This window comes from Manis pentadactyla, chromosome 2, assembly GCF_030020395.1.
Source record: "Manis pentadactyla isolate mManPen7 chromosome 2, mManPen7.hap1, whole genome shotgun sequence".
Classification (NCBI taxonomy): Eukaryota; Metazoa; Chordata; class Mammalia; order Pholidota; family Manidae; genus Manis; species Manis pentadactyla.
Genome location: NC_080020.1, coordinates 213,145,065 through 213,158,199, shown reverse-complemented (window position 1 = coordinate 213,158,199; position 13,135 = coordinate 213,145,065). Strand labels below are relative to the sequence as shown.

The 13,135-nt window shown below is 47.0% G+C and overlaps 1 protein-coding gene across 1 annotated transcript in view; it reads right to left on the bottom strand.

Annotated features, from left to right (window-relative positions):
• The window catches only part of ALK (ALK receptor tyrosine kinase), a 676,956-nt gene that overhangs the window by 41,923 nt on the left and 621,898 nt on the right, over window positions 1–13,135 (bottom strand). Inside the window, exon 12 of the mRNA XM_036903608.2 lies at window positions 6,257–6,419. Coding sequence (XP_036759503.2) covers window positions 6,257–6,419 — 163 coding nt within the window. The remainder of the gene's footprint in view (window positions 1–6,256; window positions 6,420–13,135) is intronic.

Below are 13,135 nucleotides of genomic sequence, written 5' to 3'. Positions count from 1 at the left end.
GCCTGCGGCCAAGGCTGTTCGGTTCACCCAGGACCCACCTCTGTCGGGAGCCAGGGAGAGCACAGGCCAGGCTGAGCACTTCTGGGACCCTCGAACGGTATGAACCATGTTACACAAACTCATGTCAGAATAATAACCTCAGCCCAAATCTCTGGAGCTTTCTCCCCATCCCTTGCAAGCAACTTATTTTTGATGGTTGACAAATGACAACAAATTAATATACTTGTCACTCAAGTGGGGAAAATGACTCACAGTTATTCCAATTTATGGGAAATTACAAGATACTGTTCTTGGTGAACTGATGCTGTAATTTTTTTGTTTTTCCTCATCTAAGTCCACATCCCCTGGTCAGAATGGATGTTTATTGGGTTTGCATTTTATATTATTGACTGTGAGCTATTGTTACCTGATGTAATTGAGTTGTGAATCTTTTATAAATAAAGAATTTACAGCAAATCAAAGTGGCTGCTTGCTGGATCCTGAAATGAGAGCACAGCGGTGAGGCACAGTCCAATGCATCAGCACCACACCTCTGACGGGCTGCAGGGCTGTGGTGGGGGGAAGGCACGGGGCCGGGGCGCCACTAGGAGACACATGACGCACCAGGCTCTGGGCTCTGCCCACAATTCCTGGCAGGACCTAGGGTGAGTCCCTTCTCTCCCCTGAGTCTCAGTGTCCTCTGTGAAATCAGGACAGCAAGGTTTGTCCTGCTTGTCCAAGCCTGCAGGGTTATTGTGAGATCCCAGGGGGTGCGTGTACAGGGCCTGGTCAGCCAGGAAGTTTCTGTTCAGATGTAGAGTCATTACCCGGATGGGTCCCTGGAGCTGTCAGGGGCAGCCCTGGGGGCCGGCAGGGAAGGGCCAGCTATGGAGGCAGGTGCTTCTTGCTGCCCAAGTTCCCCTCGGATCACACAACTGAGCAAGGCTCATTATCCATTCTTCCTACAGCCTTTCTGACCAGCGCAGCCTTAAGAGCTGGGGAATAGCAGGGTAGGAAGAGAGCTCAGTAACCTCTCTCTCTGCAACCCCTCCCTCTCCAGATAGGGCCACTGTACAGAAGGGAAAGCACACTCTCAAGGTCACAGAACTTGAACCCATTCTGTTTGCAGCCCATTGATTTGGTGCAAGCTCTGCCTCAGACTTTCCCTGCCCCGTGCTCCTCATAGCGAACGTTATCTACACAATTACTCTGCCAATACTCAGGCCTGTAACTCTCTTCTACAGTTGTCTAGAATTTTACTGCCATTGTGGACAGGTACGTAACTCCTCTGTCCTGTGGCCAAAGACTGAGGTTCCGAGAGTCACAGTCCTCTCTGCCAGGATGCCTGCACACCTACGTGGTGCCTGGCACACAGCAAGGATTGGGGTGGAGATGGCATCACCCAGCTGCCCACACTGGTCCCTAGGGCCAGGTGAGGAGATGAGTGTCCGTGACAGAAATGAGGAACAGCTGCAGCCCGGGTCAGCTAGCAGGACCTGCTGGCTCCAGCTGGGATCTGGGGCCTCTTGAACATTATGCCTGAGGAACAAGCGAACCATGAGAGAACTTGTCATCAGGAGCTGTGGGCCGTGCTTGACAAACGTTTTTATAGACAATTTGTGTGTGTATGTGGCGAGGACCCACGGTTAGGAAGAAGGCTGAGCCCTACAGGGGTAGGTAGGCAGGCAGGCTGGAGGGGAGAGGGGGCGAAGTGGGGAAGAATTCCGAAAGAGTGAGAGCTGGCCGCTGGCGCCTGCTGAGGGCAGACTGCACGGCGTGTCACACACAGGACTTGGCACTAAATCCCTGAGTCCTTGGAGCTGGGCTTTGGCAGCATCTGCCTGCCCTGGGTGGTGAGGCTGAGGATCTTGCTCCCCAGCACAGACCCCCACCATCCATGCTCCTTCACGCTCACTTCTGCCGCCAGCCCCACAGGCACACTCTCAGGCCTGTCACTCAGAGCAGTGACCCAGGGGTCTCCCGTAATCAGGTGCCCCTCCCGCCACTACCCTCATCCTTGCCTGTCCTTCTCAGCCAAGTTACTTGAGATGGCAGCTGTCACTCAGCATCCTGGCTTCCTCAGCTCCCAAGCATGGCTGTCGTCCTGGGTCATGCCCCTTCTCCAACCCTCCAGTCATGACAATTCTATCTCCCAACACTTCTTGGCCCCAGCCTGCCTCTCCGTCTGCATTTCCCCTGCGATGGGTTTGCCCTTCAGGACTCTTGACCCCCACCAGCTCTCCCTGCCTCCAGGCCTGTGTCTCTCACCAGCACCCTCACGACTGCACCAGAGGGAGATGAAGGTGCTTGGGAGGCGAGGCTCTAGCCCCGGGGGCTCCTTCCACCAGGAAGACCCTGGCCTCCTCTTCATAGGCAACTCTATTACCTTCAAGACTTAACTCAGGCCTCTGTCTCCTGTGGGAACCATGCATGAACTCAGGGCTTCCCCCTGGCCTCTGATAGGCATGGCTTGTGTCACCCTCCACATCACACAGAGACGCTTTGCTCCTGTGCCCACCGCTTCTGTGGGCTGGGGCTCCTTTTGGGCGGGAAGTGGGTCTTGTTCACCTTCATATACTCAGTGTCAGACACAGTGTCCTAATAGGTGCTGAATATGGTCCCCTGGGATTTGCAGAGCAGGAGGGGAGCAGGTCTGGATGCGAGAGCGAACGCGCTCAGAGGAAGTGGTTGCATCACGGCTCCTGTTTTGACAGAGGAAGTGGCAAATCCAGGCGAAGAGACAGCTGAGGGTGGGAAAGTGGGAGGCTGGAGGGAATGGGGGTTTAGCAGTCGTCTCTGAACTGTACCCCCACTCCAAGCCTGCAGTCTCCTTCTCCCCAGCCTCTTCTCCCTTCTGGGCCTCTCCCTCTGCAGTAGTGGGAACGGAATTGAGAGTGGATGACGGGCCCAGGACAGATGACTGGTTGAGAGCAGGGGGTGCTTTCATTTGAATGGATCCCTGAGGAAGCCCCAGGCATGAAGACCGCCTTGGCATACAGGAGGTGCTGGATAAGTGTTAGCGCTCTTCCCTTCACCCCTGTGACCAGCAGTAGAGAAGTCAGCTGGGGCAATAATGGGGTCAGGCCTCAGAGAGCCGCCCAGAGTGTTAGCTGAGCGCGCATCCGCCAGGAATCCACGGCCGCCACAAGGAAGGCTCCCAACCTTTCTGTTTCCAGGAACCATTTTCTTATGTCCCTTGGCATGTCCCATGTTTTTCTCATTAGATAAACTGTACTCACTAAATACAAATTAGTTAATATGGAGAAAATATCTTCCAGAAAAAGGACACCTAACTTCTCAACATGGATATTCTGACTGGGGAACATTTTGATGTTGTCTAAAAAGCAAATCATTAAGCGGTCTGCTTCTTTGATAATAAATCATGTGACCAGGAGATATTCTTGTTCAAGCCCTGAGCCTCATCCGGGATCAAGGATGAGGTGAGGGTCTGGAATGTCTGTTACGGCCTTTATTGGATTAAAAGCCAAGGACTCAATGACAACAAAATCCGAACCCAGTGTTATTTGGGTTTGATTCTCCCATTTTGATATGGTGCCATCTCAGGCGAGTTCAAAAAAGCCCCAAAGATCAAAATGTCCTCTTTACCAATTTGGACAGGTAAAGGGTTCTGCTCCAAGGGAAAATGGCTCCTTGTGTATGTTTCCAATGAGCATTCACCAGGCAAACCCGGGGGCTGCAAGCTAGTCTCAATATTCCAAAGAGAGAAATGGGAACAGTTCTCTGATTTGGGCTCGGACTATATCAATGCAGTGTGACAAAACCGCGGCAATTCATGAAGATCAGAAACCTGACCAGACGTAGATATGGCCGTGATTAATAAAAAATGGGAAAATGAATTAATTATTATTTAATAAATGCAGTCTGTTGGGCAGGCAAAATCTTTAAAACCCATCTGGGGCCCATCTGAGGAAGTCAGAAAAAGTCCTTGGAAGCAGAGAAGTCAGGAGCTCCTTCTGTGGGATCGGTCTGTTCCTGGGAATGCTGACTGGCCGCTGCTTGCGGCCTCACATTATCGTTGCCCCACCAGGTGTGTGCAGGCCTTGTGGGAGGAACTTGTACGTAATCTTCACAACTAGTTGGGCGGGTGTTAGAGACCCCCCAACCCATGCCTTTAACACAGGGGGAACAAAGTTGCAAGAGATTCAGGAACCTGCCCGAGTTTGGAAGGGGGTCTGATTCACACCGACTGAGGGGGAGCACAGCCTGAGAGGACGCTCCCACGTGGCGCTTATTTGTCTGTTTTTGTGGGACAGGCTGCTGGGGGCTTCTAGCCAGTTGGGACTGGTTGTTGCCCAGCCAGGGATGGGATAATGGGTCTTGTTGGGGTTTACTGCTGGGATCTCTCTGCCTCCACTTTCTTTTGTATGTGGGGATCTGCATGGAGGTCTGGGCTGGCCAGTACCCCTCCAGGCAGGGAGGCCTCCCCTCCTGGGCTCTCCTTTCAGAGGCCTCCTGGAGGGGGTGGTGCATGGTGCCTGTGCCCGGAGGCTCCGCTTTCCTGTTCCTCCCGTCCCCTGCATGCCTCTCAGAGTCCAGTGTGGGATTTAGTGGGAAGAACACACAGACTTTGAGCCAGAGGGCCTTGGGTTCAAATTCCACCTGTATCACTGATTGTCTGACATTGGATCTGTTGCTAAGCTTCTCTGGCTATAGTTTCCTCATGCAGAAACAAGGGAATGTCAGTAATAACAATAATAATGACATCTACTTTACTGTTAAAAGGAAGAGAAATACCTGGTGGGTCCTCAATGACCATTCACCCCCTTCTATCTGGGACAGTGGATGTCCCATGGAAACGCAGCCAGGCAGGAAGGGGAGGCCTGGCCTGCTCAGTGTAGCGGGCCTGGTATGATCAGGTGTCTTTGGCCATTTATGGGGATGTGTGGACCTAGAGAAGCTAATCTGATCGCAGCCAAACCTTGTTATTCATCCCTGCCCAGAATGTCATTTAAAAAGCACTTAAGGGCTCTCCCTGAAGCTCATTTACACTGAGGTCCTGGCGAGGGTGCTGGGGGGTGAGGGGGGTGGGGCTTGCACAGAAAACAGGGTAATTTGAGTAGCGCTTCTCCTTTACAGGCGCAGAGAATATGCAGGGGGCCAGGGGCTGTGGGAGGAGGAGGAGAGCTCACATCCACTCTGTTCAGCCTCTGGGGGGTGTTTGCACCAACAACGGAGTAATTATGATGCTTCCTGTTTAAACAGCCTGGCTGTGCACAGTGGCTAGAGGGTGTTTCTGGACTGTGTGACTGCAGTGAGGCTCCTGACCCACTGAGCCTCAGTTTCTTCATTTGTAAAATGAGGGCTGCAGCACTGGTTCTGCCTGCATCTTAGAGCCGTGTGAGGACAACAGCCAAGGGGCTCAGGCGCTGCAGCAGCATGCCTGGGGACTTGTTAAAAATTCATATTCTCAATGAAAGAATGAATGAATGAACTTAGTCAATACAGTGAATACCACTTAGGTCTCCCTTCTCAACCTGGATCCAGTAAGTACCAATATTTTGTCATATTTACTTCATTAATGTAAAAATGTTTAACAAAAAAAAGGAAATTCATATTCTCAGACCCCACTCCAGACCTACAAAATCAGACATTGCTTGAGTGGGGCCAGCAATCTGTGTTCTAACCAGTCCTCCAGTCAGTCCAATGCCCACTGGGTGCTGAGACCGACTAATGTAGGCCATGCCTTTAACTTCGCTTGGCTAAGTGGCCCCATGGGGTCAGACCTCCCCCAGCTTGGCCCTGCTCTAGTGGAATACGGTGGGGTGGGTGGTGGGCGTGGGATGAAAGGCTGAGAACAAATGCTTTACTTGTGAACAGGGAGGGCCCAGGAAAAGAGGCTCAGGGACCAGAACATCATCCTTTGTGTGCTTCATACTTTTGTTCCCCAAACATTTTTACATGCCCTGCTTCATCTGAACAGCATCAAATAATATTCAAAGACCAGCCCACTGTAATTATAATTATTAATAATAAAGATAAAGAATGCCCTGAAGCTAGTTCATGCATGCACGTCATCTCCATAAACAGTCTGTGGGTTCCTTGAGGACAGAGGGCACATCTCCCTTTGTGGCTATGGTCCATTATCCCAAAAGTCCCCATATCTAGCCCTCACACCTGCTCTGGGCCAGAGTCTATGGCCTCTGAGCATGGGTGCGCCCAGGTACCCCAGGGGCAAGCACCACAGGCAACAACCCCTTCCTCCTGTCTTCTTCGGAGGGGGGATCTGCCCTCGGCAAACCCCCATAACCATACGTACCTGTAGGTGTCGGTGGCTGGCACCTTCCAGGTCTGGATGCCCTTCAGGGGGCCCTCACTCCCCACTACCACGCTCAGGTTGGAGTTCTGGTAGGCGTTGTTGCACTGGGCCTGGGTGGGGCCGTGGGGGCCGCTGGCCCCGCAGGTGGTGAACAGCCAGTGAACTGCGGCACAAGAGGAAAGGCAATCACTCACTGCACCTCGTCCTTCCTCCTCCGTGGGCTCCCTGGGCTGCCTCCAAGCTGTCCGCTCCATGGCCCCAAACCCACATTCCAAGGTGACACCAGGGTGGGGGCAAGAAACCAATCAGACGTTCAAACTGGAAACGTTTGTTGAGGATCTATTATGTGCCAGGCCCTGGGCCAGATACGAGGAGAAAGATGCAGATAAAGCAGACTTGGATCCTGGCCTTAGGAAGCTTACAGCCTATTGAGGAAGATCAAAGGGAATCTAACTAAACACAACCTAGGAAATAAAGTAAGAAAAAGAAAAAAGGCCTAGGAGGGTCCAGCTAACCCTGCACTGTGAGAGTTCTGAGAAGCGAGACAAGACCCCTTTCAGGTGAGACAGGCACTGGTGGTGGCTGGACCCTCTCCTGGTTTCTCACTGAGTCTAGCAGTGCTGGACAAATAATAGGCACACAATCTATGCTACCATGCCTGCATCCAACCTGCTCCCAAAGGTCCAAAATCAGCATATAGGATCCCTTAAGCTTAGAGAAGATCAAAGGGTCGACTGGACACAGAATCGGCCCCATGACCCGCACTGGCTCAGGGGCCCAGGACAGGGGTGGGAGCCGGGAACCCTGCCTTCCCGACCGGGGCTTTGTCTATCATCAGGCCCTCAACAGGGCTCAGCCTTCTTATTTACAACCAGCTGGCTTTGGAAACTCAGTGAAAGTAGCTTTTAGGCTTGCCAAGTAACACAGAGTATAAACAATGGGGAAGCAGGTCCCATTTGTCTTCCGTGCATGTCCTCCTTTTCCAAGCCCCCCCCCACTTCCTGGTGTTCTGTTGTTACCCAGAGCACCCAGTGCCTTCAGTGGCTTCCCGGGGGTGCCTCGGGAACACTCAGCCCATGCCCACTCCTCCACTGCCTTGGGCCATTTCCTTTCAAACTTTCTATCTTTGAGGCAGGCTGGATCTTGGGTAGTTATTAGATTTCATGTTGGCCAAAATTCTAACATTTTTACAATCTATAAAAACTTTTAAAAAATGTGTTCTTGATAAATTCTTTTTACTTAAAATACACAAATTTGCTAGATGATTGAAGAAATTAATTTGCCTTTAAAGAGATTAAGTCAAGTTCTTAACAAAAATTATGGAAAAATTAATTTGGGTGTACACAGCATTATTCACTAAAACATTAAAGTGGAATTTTTTGAGGACTTTCAACTAGTTTAATGATGCAAAAATGAAAGATTAATTTGGGTTGCTAATTATAAGCAATAGATTGACATTACACTGGGCAGTCTTAATACCCTGAAAACTAGGTCAGTTGCTGTGGGGCTTTTACCCTCTCCGGTGCCCAAGTCCTATGTGTATGCTGAGCCCAAGGGTTGAAATGGGAAGGACAAGGGTTTTGAAATCAGCAAGAACATTTGGGTTTGGGGGAAGCCTCATCAATTATTGGTTGTGGGATCTTGGTAGAGTTCCTTAGGCTATAAAAGGGGCTGGATTGGCATGAGGACTAAAGGAAAGAAACAAGAGGTATGAAAGGTCACTGTAAAGCCCAAAACTAAAAGTGTGAGTTGTGCCAATGACTCTTGCTTTATACCCAAGGCTGGTGCTGTTCCTGACATGTGCCAGGGGAGTTTGTGTGCATATGGATCCCCCCACCAGCAGCACTTAGGAAATTAAACTCAGTGAGTTGGGGTCGAGAATGGAGTCAGGGAGAAAAAGCAAAACTTGGAAAGGGAGTTGAAAAATCCTGTCCCATTATTTCCACCTCCTGGAAGCCTATTCTGCAAATCCAGTCTGTGCCTACAGCAAGCAGCCTGGTTTGGAGGCACCTCATCAATCTGGGGAGGAAGCATGGTGGTTCATTTAGTTAATTCAGTTCTGGAAATGAATGAAAAAATTTTTTTCATCTCATTCATTTATTTTATTTTCTCAAGAGTGTGTTGAGGAAGACAGCTGAGGATCTAGGCTTGGCACCCTACCTGAGCATCTCACCTTCAGCAGGACCACTTCTAATTTCAACCTTGGTGAACATTGTTCTGAAGGTTCTGGATGTTCCCATAGATACTGGGCTTCTATCTCTTGACCAGGTGGGGCATTTGGTGAGGCAGGAAGAGGGACATGGGCTTTGGTCTAGATGTGCTGGCTAACTTCCATAGCTTTCCTGAGCCTAGGTTTCTTAATCTGAACACATGGAGATAATAACGCCTCCTAGTTAGACTTGCTGTGAGTATTAAGTGATGAGCTAAGCACAGTGCATTTGGCATTAAGATACATAATGAATATAGTTTAAAACTGTGTAAGTTCCTGTTCACTTTCTGACTATGGGTAGCAGAGACACCAAATCTCAATATTTACATCTCTCCTCCCATAAAGGAGGGACTCTCGGGCTGTTTCCCAATAAAGGGACCAGTGTTTTCCCAACTCAGTGGACATATATTAGTCTCAGGTGGTTTCCATACACAAACTTTTGTTTTTATTTTCAGCAGTTTCTGATGGAAAGGTCCAGAGAGGAAGCTCTTCCTTAAGCAGATTCCATGGGAATAGAGGATTCGTCATCCCAGGGCAGCCCCCTGACCCACCCAGGCAGAGTTCTGTTGCTTTCAGCCAGGTTCAAGGTGTGGTGGTCCCTCCTGCTCTCCTGGATGGCTCCGACCCTCATAAATCTGCCCAGAGTTACTTGGAATCCATTTGTGTTCCCCACCAGCACCACCTCTTGGGCATGTGGGGTTGCTGAGTTTATCACCCATTGTGCAAGGGCTGTCCTCTTTCCTATGTGTGTGTGTGCGCTTGTCTTGCTCAAGCTTCATTCTGTTGTTTCTCTTTGTTCATTCTGTTTGAACTCTCATAAACATCATAGAATGTCACAGCAAGATGGGATCTTGGAGATCATTGAATTCAGGAATTCCCAAACTGCCTGATTCTGTGGAAGTATAGATTCCAGGGCTTTTGAGATTTGGATTAGTATATACTAGTTTGGGGGGTGATTCGGGGAGAATACTTGTATTACGTAGAATCAACCAGATTTGTGACCTAGTCCTCCTTACTTTACTGTCCAAATGGTGAAAGAACATTCTAGAGAAGGGAAGTGACTTTTCTGAATAAGTCAGCATTGGAGGAAGAACTAAAATTGGGGGCTCCTCCTTCTCTGCGTAAGGATCCTTTGGTGTGATCAAGCCTTTTCCAGTTTTCTGCCCTGGAGACTTGAAGACTTTTCGATTGTCCCTGATTCTCAAGACTTTCTTTAAGGCTATAGAATCTGTTTTTCAAGATGAGGTCACCAGAACGGTGGATGGCTTTTATATAAGGGGTGGGGACAATTGCTATTCTGCTTCACTTCTAGTGTTCTTCTGAAAGTGCCCAACGTGGTGTTGGCCTCCCGCAGCTGAGTGCTGGGTTGAGGCTTGCTGGGAACAGACTACAGTAATTTCCAGATCCTTGCTGGAGGGACAGACTATTGTTCTGATCCTGGTGGCATTAATTACTGTGGGACTGGAAGGGCTCCCCAGGAGCTATCTGGAACATGGGACCCTGGGAGCAGAAAGGTCTGGCAGGTACTTTGGGCAGGGTGGGCATGAGATCAGTTCTAAGCTAAGGCAGGTAGGGTTGGAACCGTGAGAGAGACAACTCTAGGCTGATTTTCAGAAGTGTCTCTTGGAGTGGAAGGCACTGGACACAACCTTGCTGATCAAAGCAGGCAGGTCCAGACCTGAGAGGCAAGAGAATTAGTAAGAGTAGTCCCAGGGGCAGGAGAAGCCAAGGTGAGCTTTGATCCTCAGGTACAAGCTGTTTGTTTCCTGACTTGTTTTATGTTTCCTTCTGTGTGTGTGTGTGGTTGGGGGTGGGGAGTACTGAACCTCAGATAACCTGAGAGGAAAACTCTGACCATACAGGGGGCACAAACCTCTGTATTTATTGTGCACTTAATATAAGTCAGGCACTGTACCTTCATATATTTATAAAATACCTTTAAAGTCACTTAAACTTCACAGTCTTGAAGGCAGAGATATAACATCCCTTTAAAAATCAGGAAATCCAAGTTCAGAGAAGCTGAGTGACCAACCTACGGTACACAGAGCGTGTAATCAGCCAAGCCGGGAACTAAACATAGAAATTCTGAGTTCAAGTTAGAGACTTGAAAAGGTGTTAGAATCATCAGGAAATTCTCATAGAACCTTTTTGAGAGTCTGGGTTTTTTCCTTTTAAATCCATGAGCCTAGGGCTCAGTTAAAGCTAGGACAGCCCATATCAAGTATGCTCAGGCCCAAGAGTAAGCAAACTACCATGAGGGGACAGGTAAGAGTCTGGTCAGGATTCCAGGGTGAGTGGATCCTCAGTCCCAGAAAGTCCTACTATGGCCCAATAGTAGCTTAGCTAGCAGAGTGGGGCAGTAGGGAGTCATGGGCACAAGTCAAGGAGAGCAGGTGCTCAAAGTCAGGACTCTGGCCCCCAGAGAGGCCATGGGGAGCCAGGAAGTATCAAAAGGGAAATCTAATAACTAGGATGTTTACAAGGTTGGGAAGCAGAGGCATAAGACAGAGGGGATGGGTCATTAGCAACAAGGCAGAAAACCTTGGTTTTTGGAGAGAAGATCAAGATCACAGTGAGCAGTGAGGTGGACTTGATGCTCAGCTGCCGATCTAAGAGTACAAGTGCACTCATATTTCTCCAGCTGAGAGTTTATATTGGTCCCTTAGGCTCTGTTCAGGAGGATCAAATAGCTCCCAAGGAGGAGACTGGATTGGGAGAAGGGTGGGGAGGAAGTCTGTCTCTCTCTTTTTCTCTTAAAAAATAAAAACAAAACAAACTATTATATTAAAACCCATTTATAAAAGAAAAATTGAACTGCTTTATCTCATTCTTACTTATACCATACACTGGAAACCTAGTTTAATACTCATTCACATCTAAATTGTATAAAGAACCCACAAACATCAAAATACTGATTGGTTATAGAGAGCTGAGTAAAGAAAATCCATTAAGCTCTGGGTTTCACTTTAAGTATATTGCAGCACCCTCCAAGAAGAAACAAATCAATTAGTAATATACAGCACAATGGTAAAAAGCATAGGCTAGACAGTGATTGCACTGGTTTTATTACTGTTGCTAAGCCATCTCATCTGCTCAATTGAATGCAAAGAAATAAAGCATGATGCAAAGGAAAATAAGTTCTCAACTATCACTATTAATCACAATAATAGGGATTTCCCTCATGTTGAAGGCCTGTGTGGTTATACCACCGAAGGGCACTCAATGGCTCATGTGGATCTTTTGTACTATTTTGGTTCTGATCCATGGGATGGAATTTAACCCATATTTGTTGACTGAGCTGAACTTCATGGGAGCTGTGGCATATTGAACCATTTTGATGGCTATTGTAGATCCCATTAAATAAAGTCATGACCAAAATCCAAGTAAATACAGTCATTCACCACCTATAAATGTATACACCACCATTCTCTATTATTAATTGGAAAAGGTAACCCCTGTTCTTTATGAGTACATGATGAAAATTAACAAATTGCTCTCCTTATTGGGGCAAAATGAAAATTATATATATATACACACACATATATATCTGAAAGGAAGGATACAAGCTCAATTCTTTCTCTTATTTACAGTTTTCAAGATAACGAATTAGTTTTCGATTATCCTCTGAAGTTGACCAGTTAGTTGTTTGTATATCACTGAGAATCCATGAATCTAAACATATTTTTGAGTTTTAATTACTCGGATTATTATCCTTTAGAAGCTCAATTGTCACATTTTTGGTCAATGGTAGCTTTCCGACTTCTTTTGCTTCTTTGCTATCTGGTGTGATGAAATAGTCCTTTCCCAGACCTGGATTCAGCCATTTTCTCAAAAGCTTTGATTTTTTTTTAGTGGAAAAAGGTATTTTAAGTACACAATCTAGGTACTATGGACACTTATTGCTATTGAATTGGTGATTTTTTTCTAGGCTTCTTAGTGAACAGAGCTAAGAAATACATATATGTGTGTTTGTATGTATGTTACATATTTATGTAAAATACACATATATGTATATGAAAAAATACTTCATGAGCTCACATCAATCACTTCCTGATTCAAATTCAGGACTACAGGGTTTTTTATTTAACCTCTTTGGTATTACATCTGTATTTCTTTTTCCACACTAAGAATCTTGGTTTTAGAGAGCACAGGCGATAGAGAATCAGAATATTTTACAATTACTCATTTAGTTTATTGTTGATTATACCCATAATAACATCAAAGTAACAATATGACTATACTATCATCAATATAAACTTTGAGATCAGTGAAAAGTTTTTTGCTATATGTGCTCACCATTCTTTTATACTTTCTTGAAGTTGTACTCTTATCTACACTGACTGGATGTATCACCATTACATATGATACTCTTTTCTTTTTAAAATCTTTTAGTTATACTTCTGTAAGTACTGTACATTTAATGTTCATGTCAGTCATGGTAATATATTTCTAGTCATTTTGGTTGTCTGAAGCTTTTTCTCAAAAACATTCCTTAGGAAGGGCTCATAGAAGCAATATTTCTTGAGTTCTTGGATATTGATACTTTTTCCCCTTGAGTATATTAAATATGTTACTCCATTTTCTTCTTGTATAAAGTAGTAGTATCAACAACTCTGATGCTAATCTAAATTTCATTCTCTAATAAATCACTTGCTGCTTTTGCTTAGGTG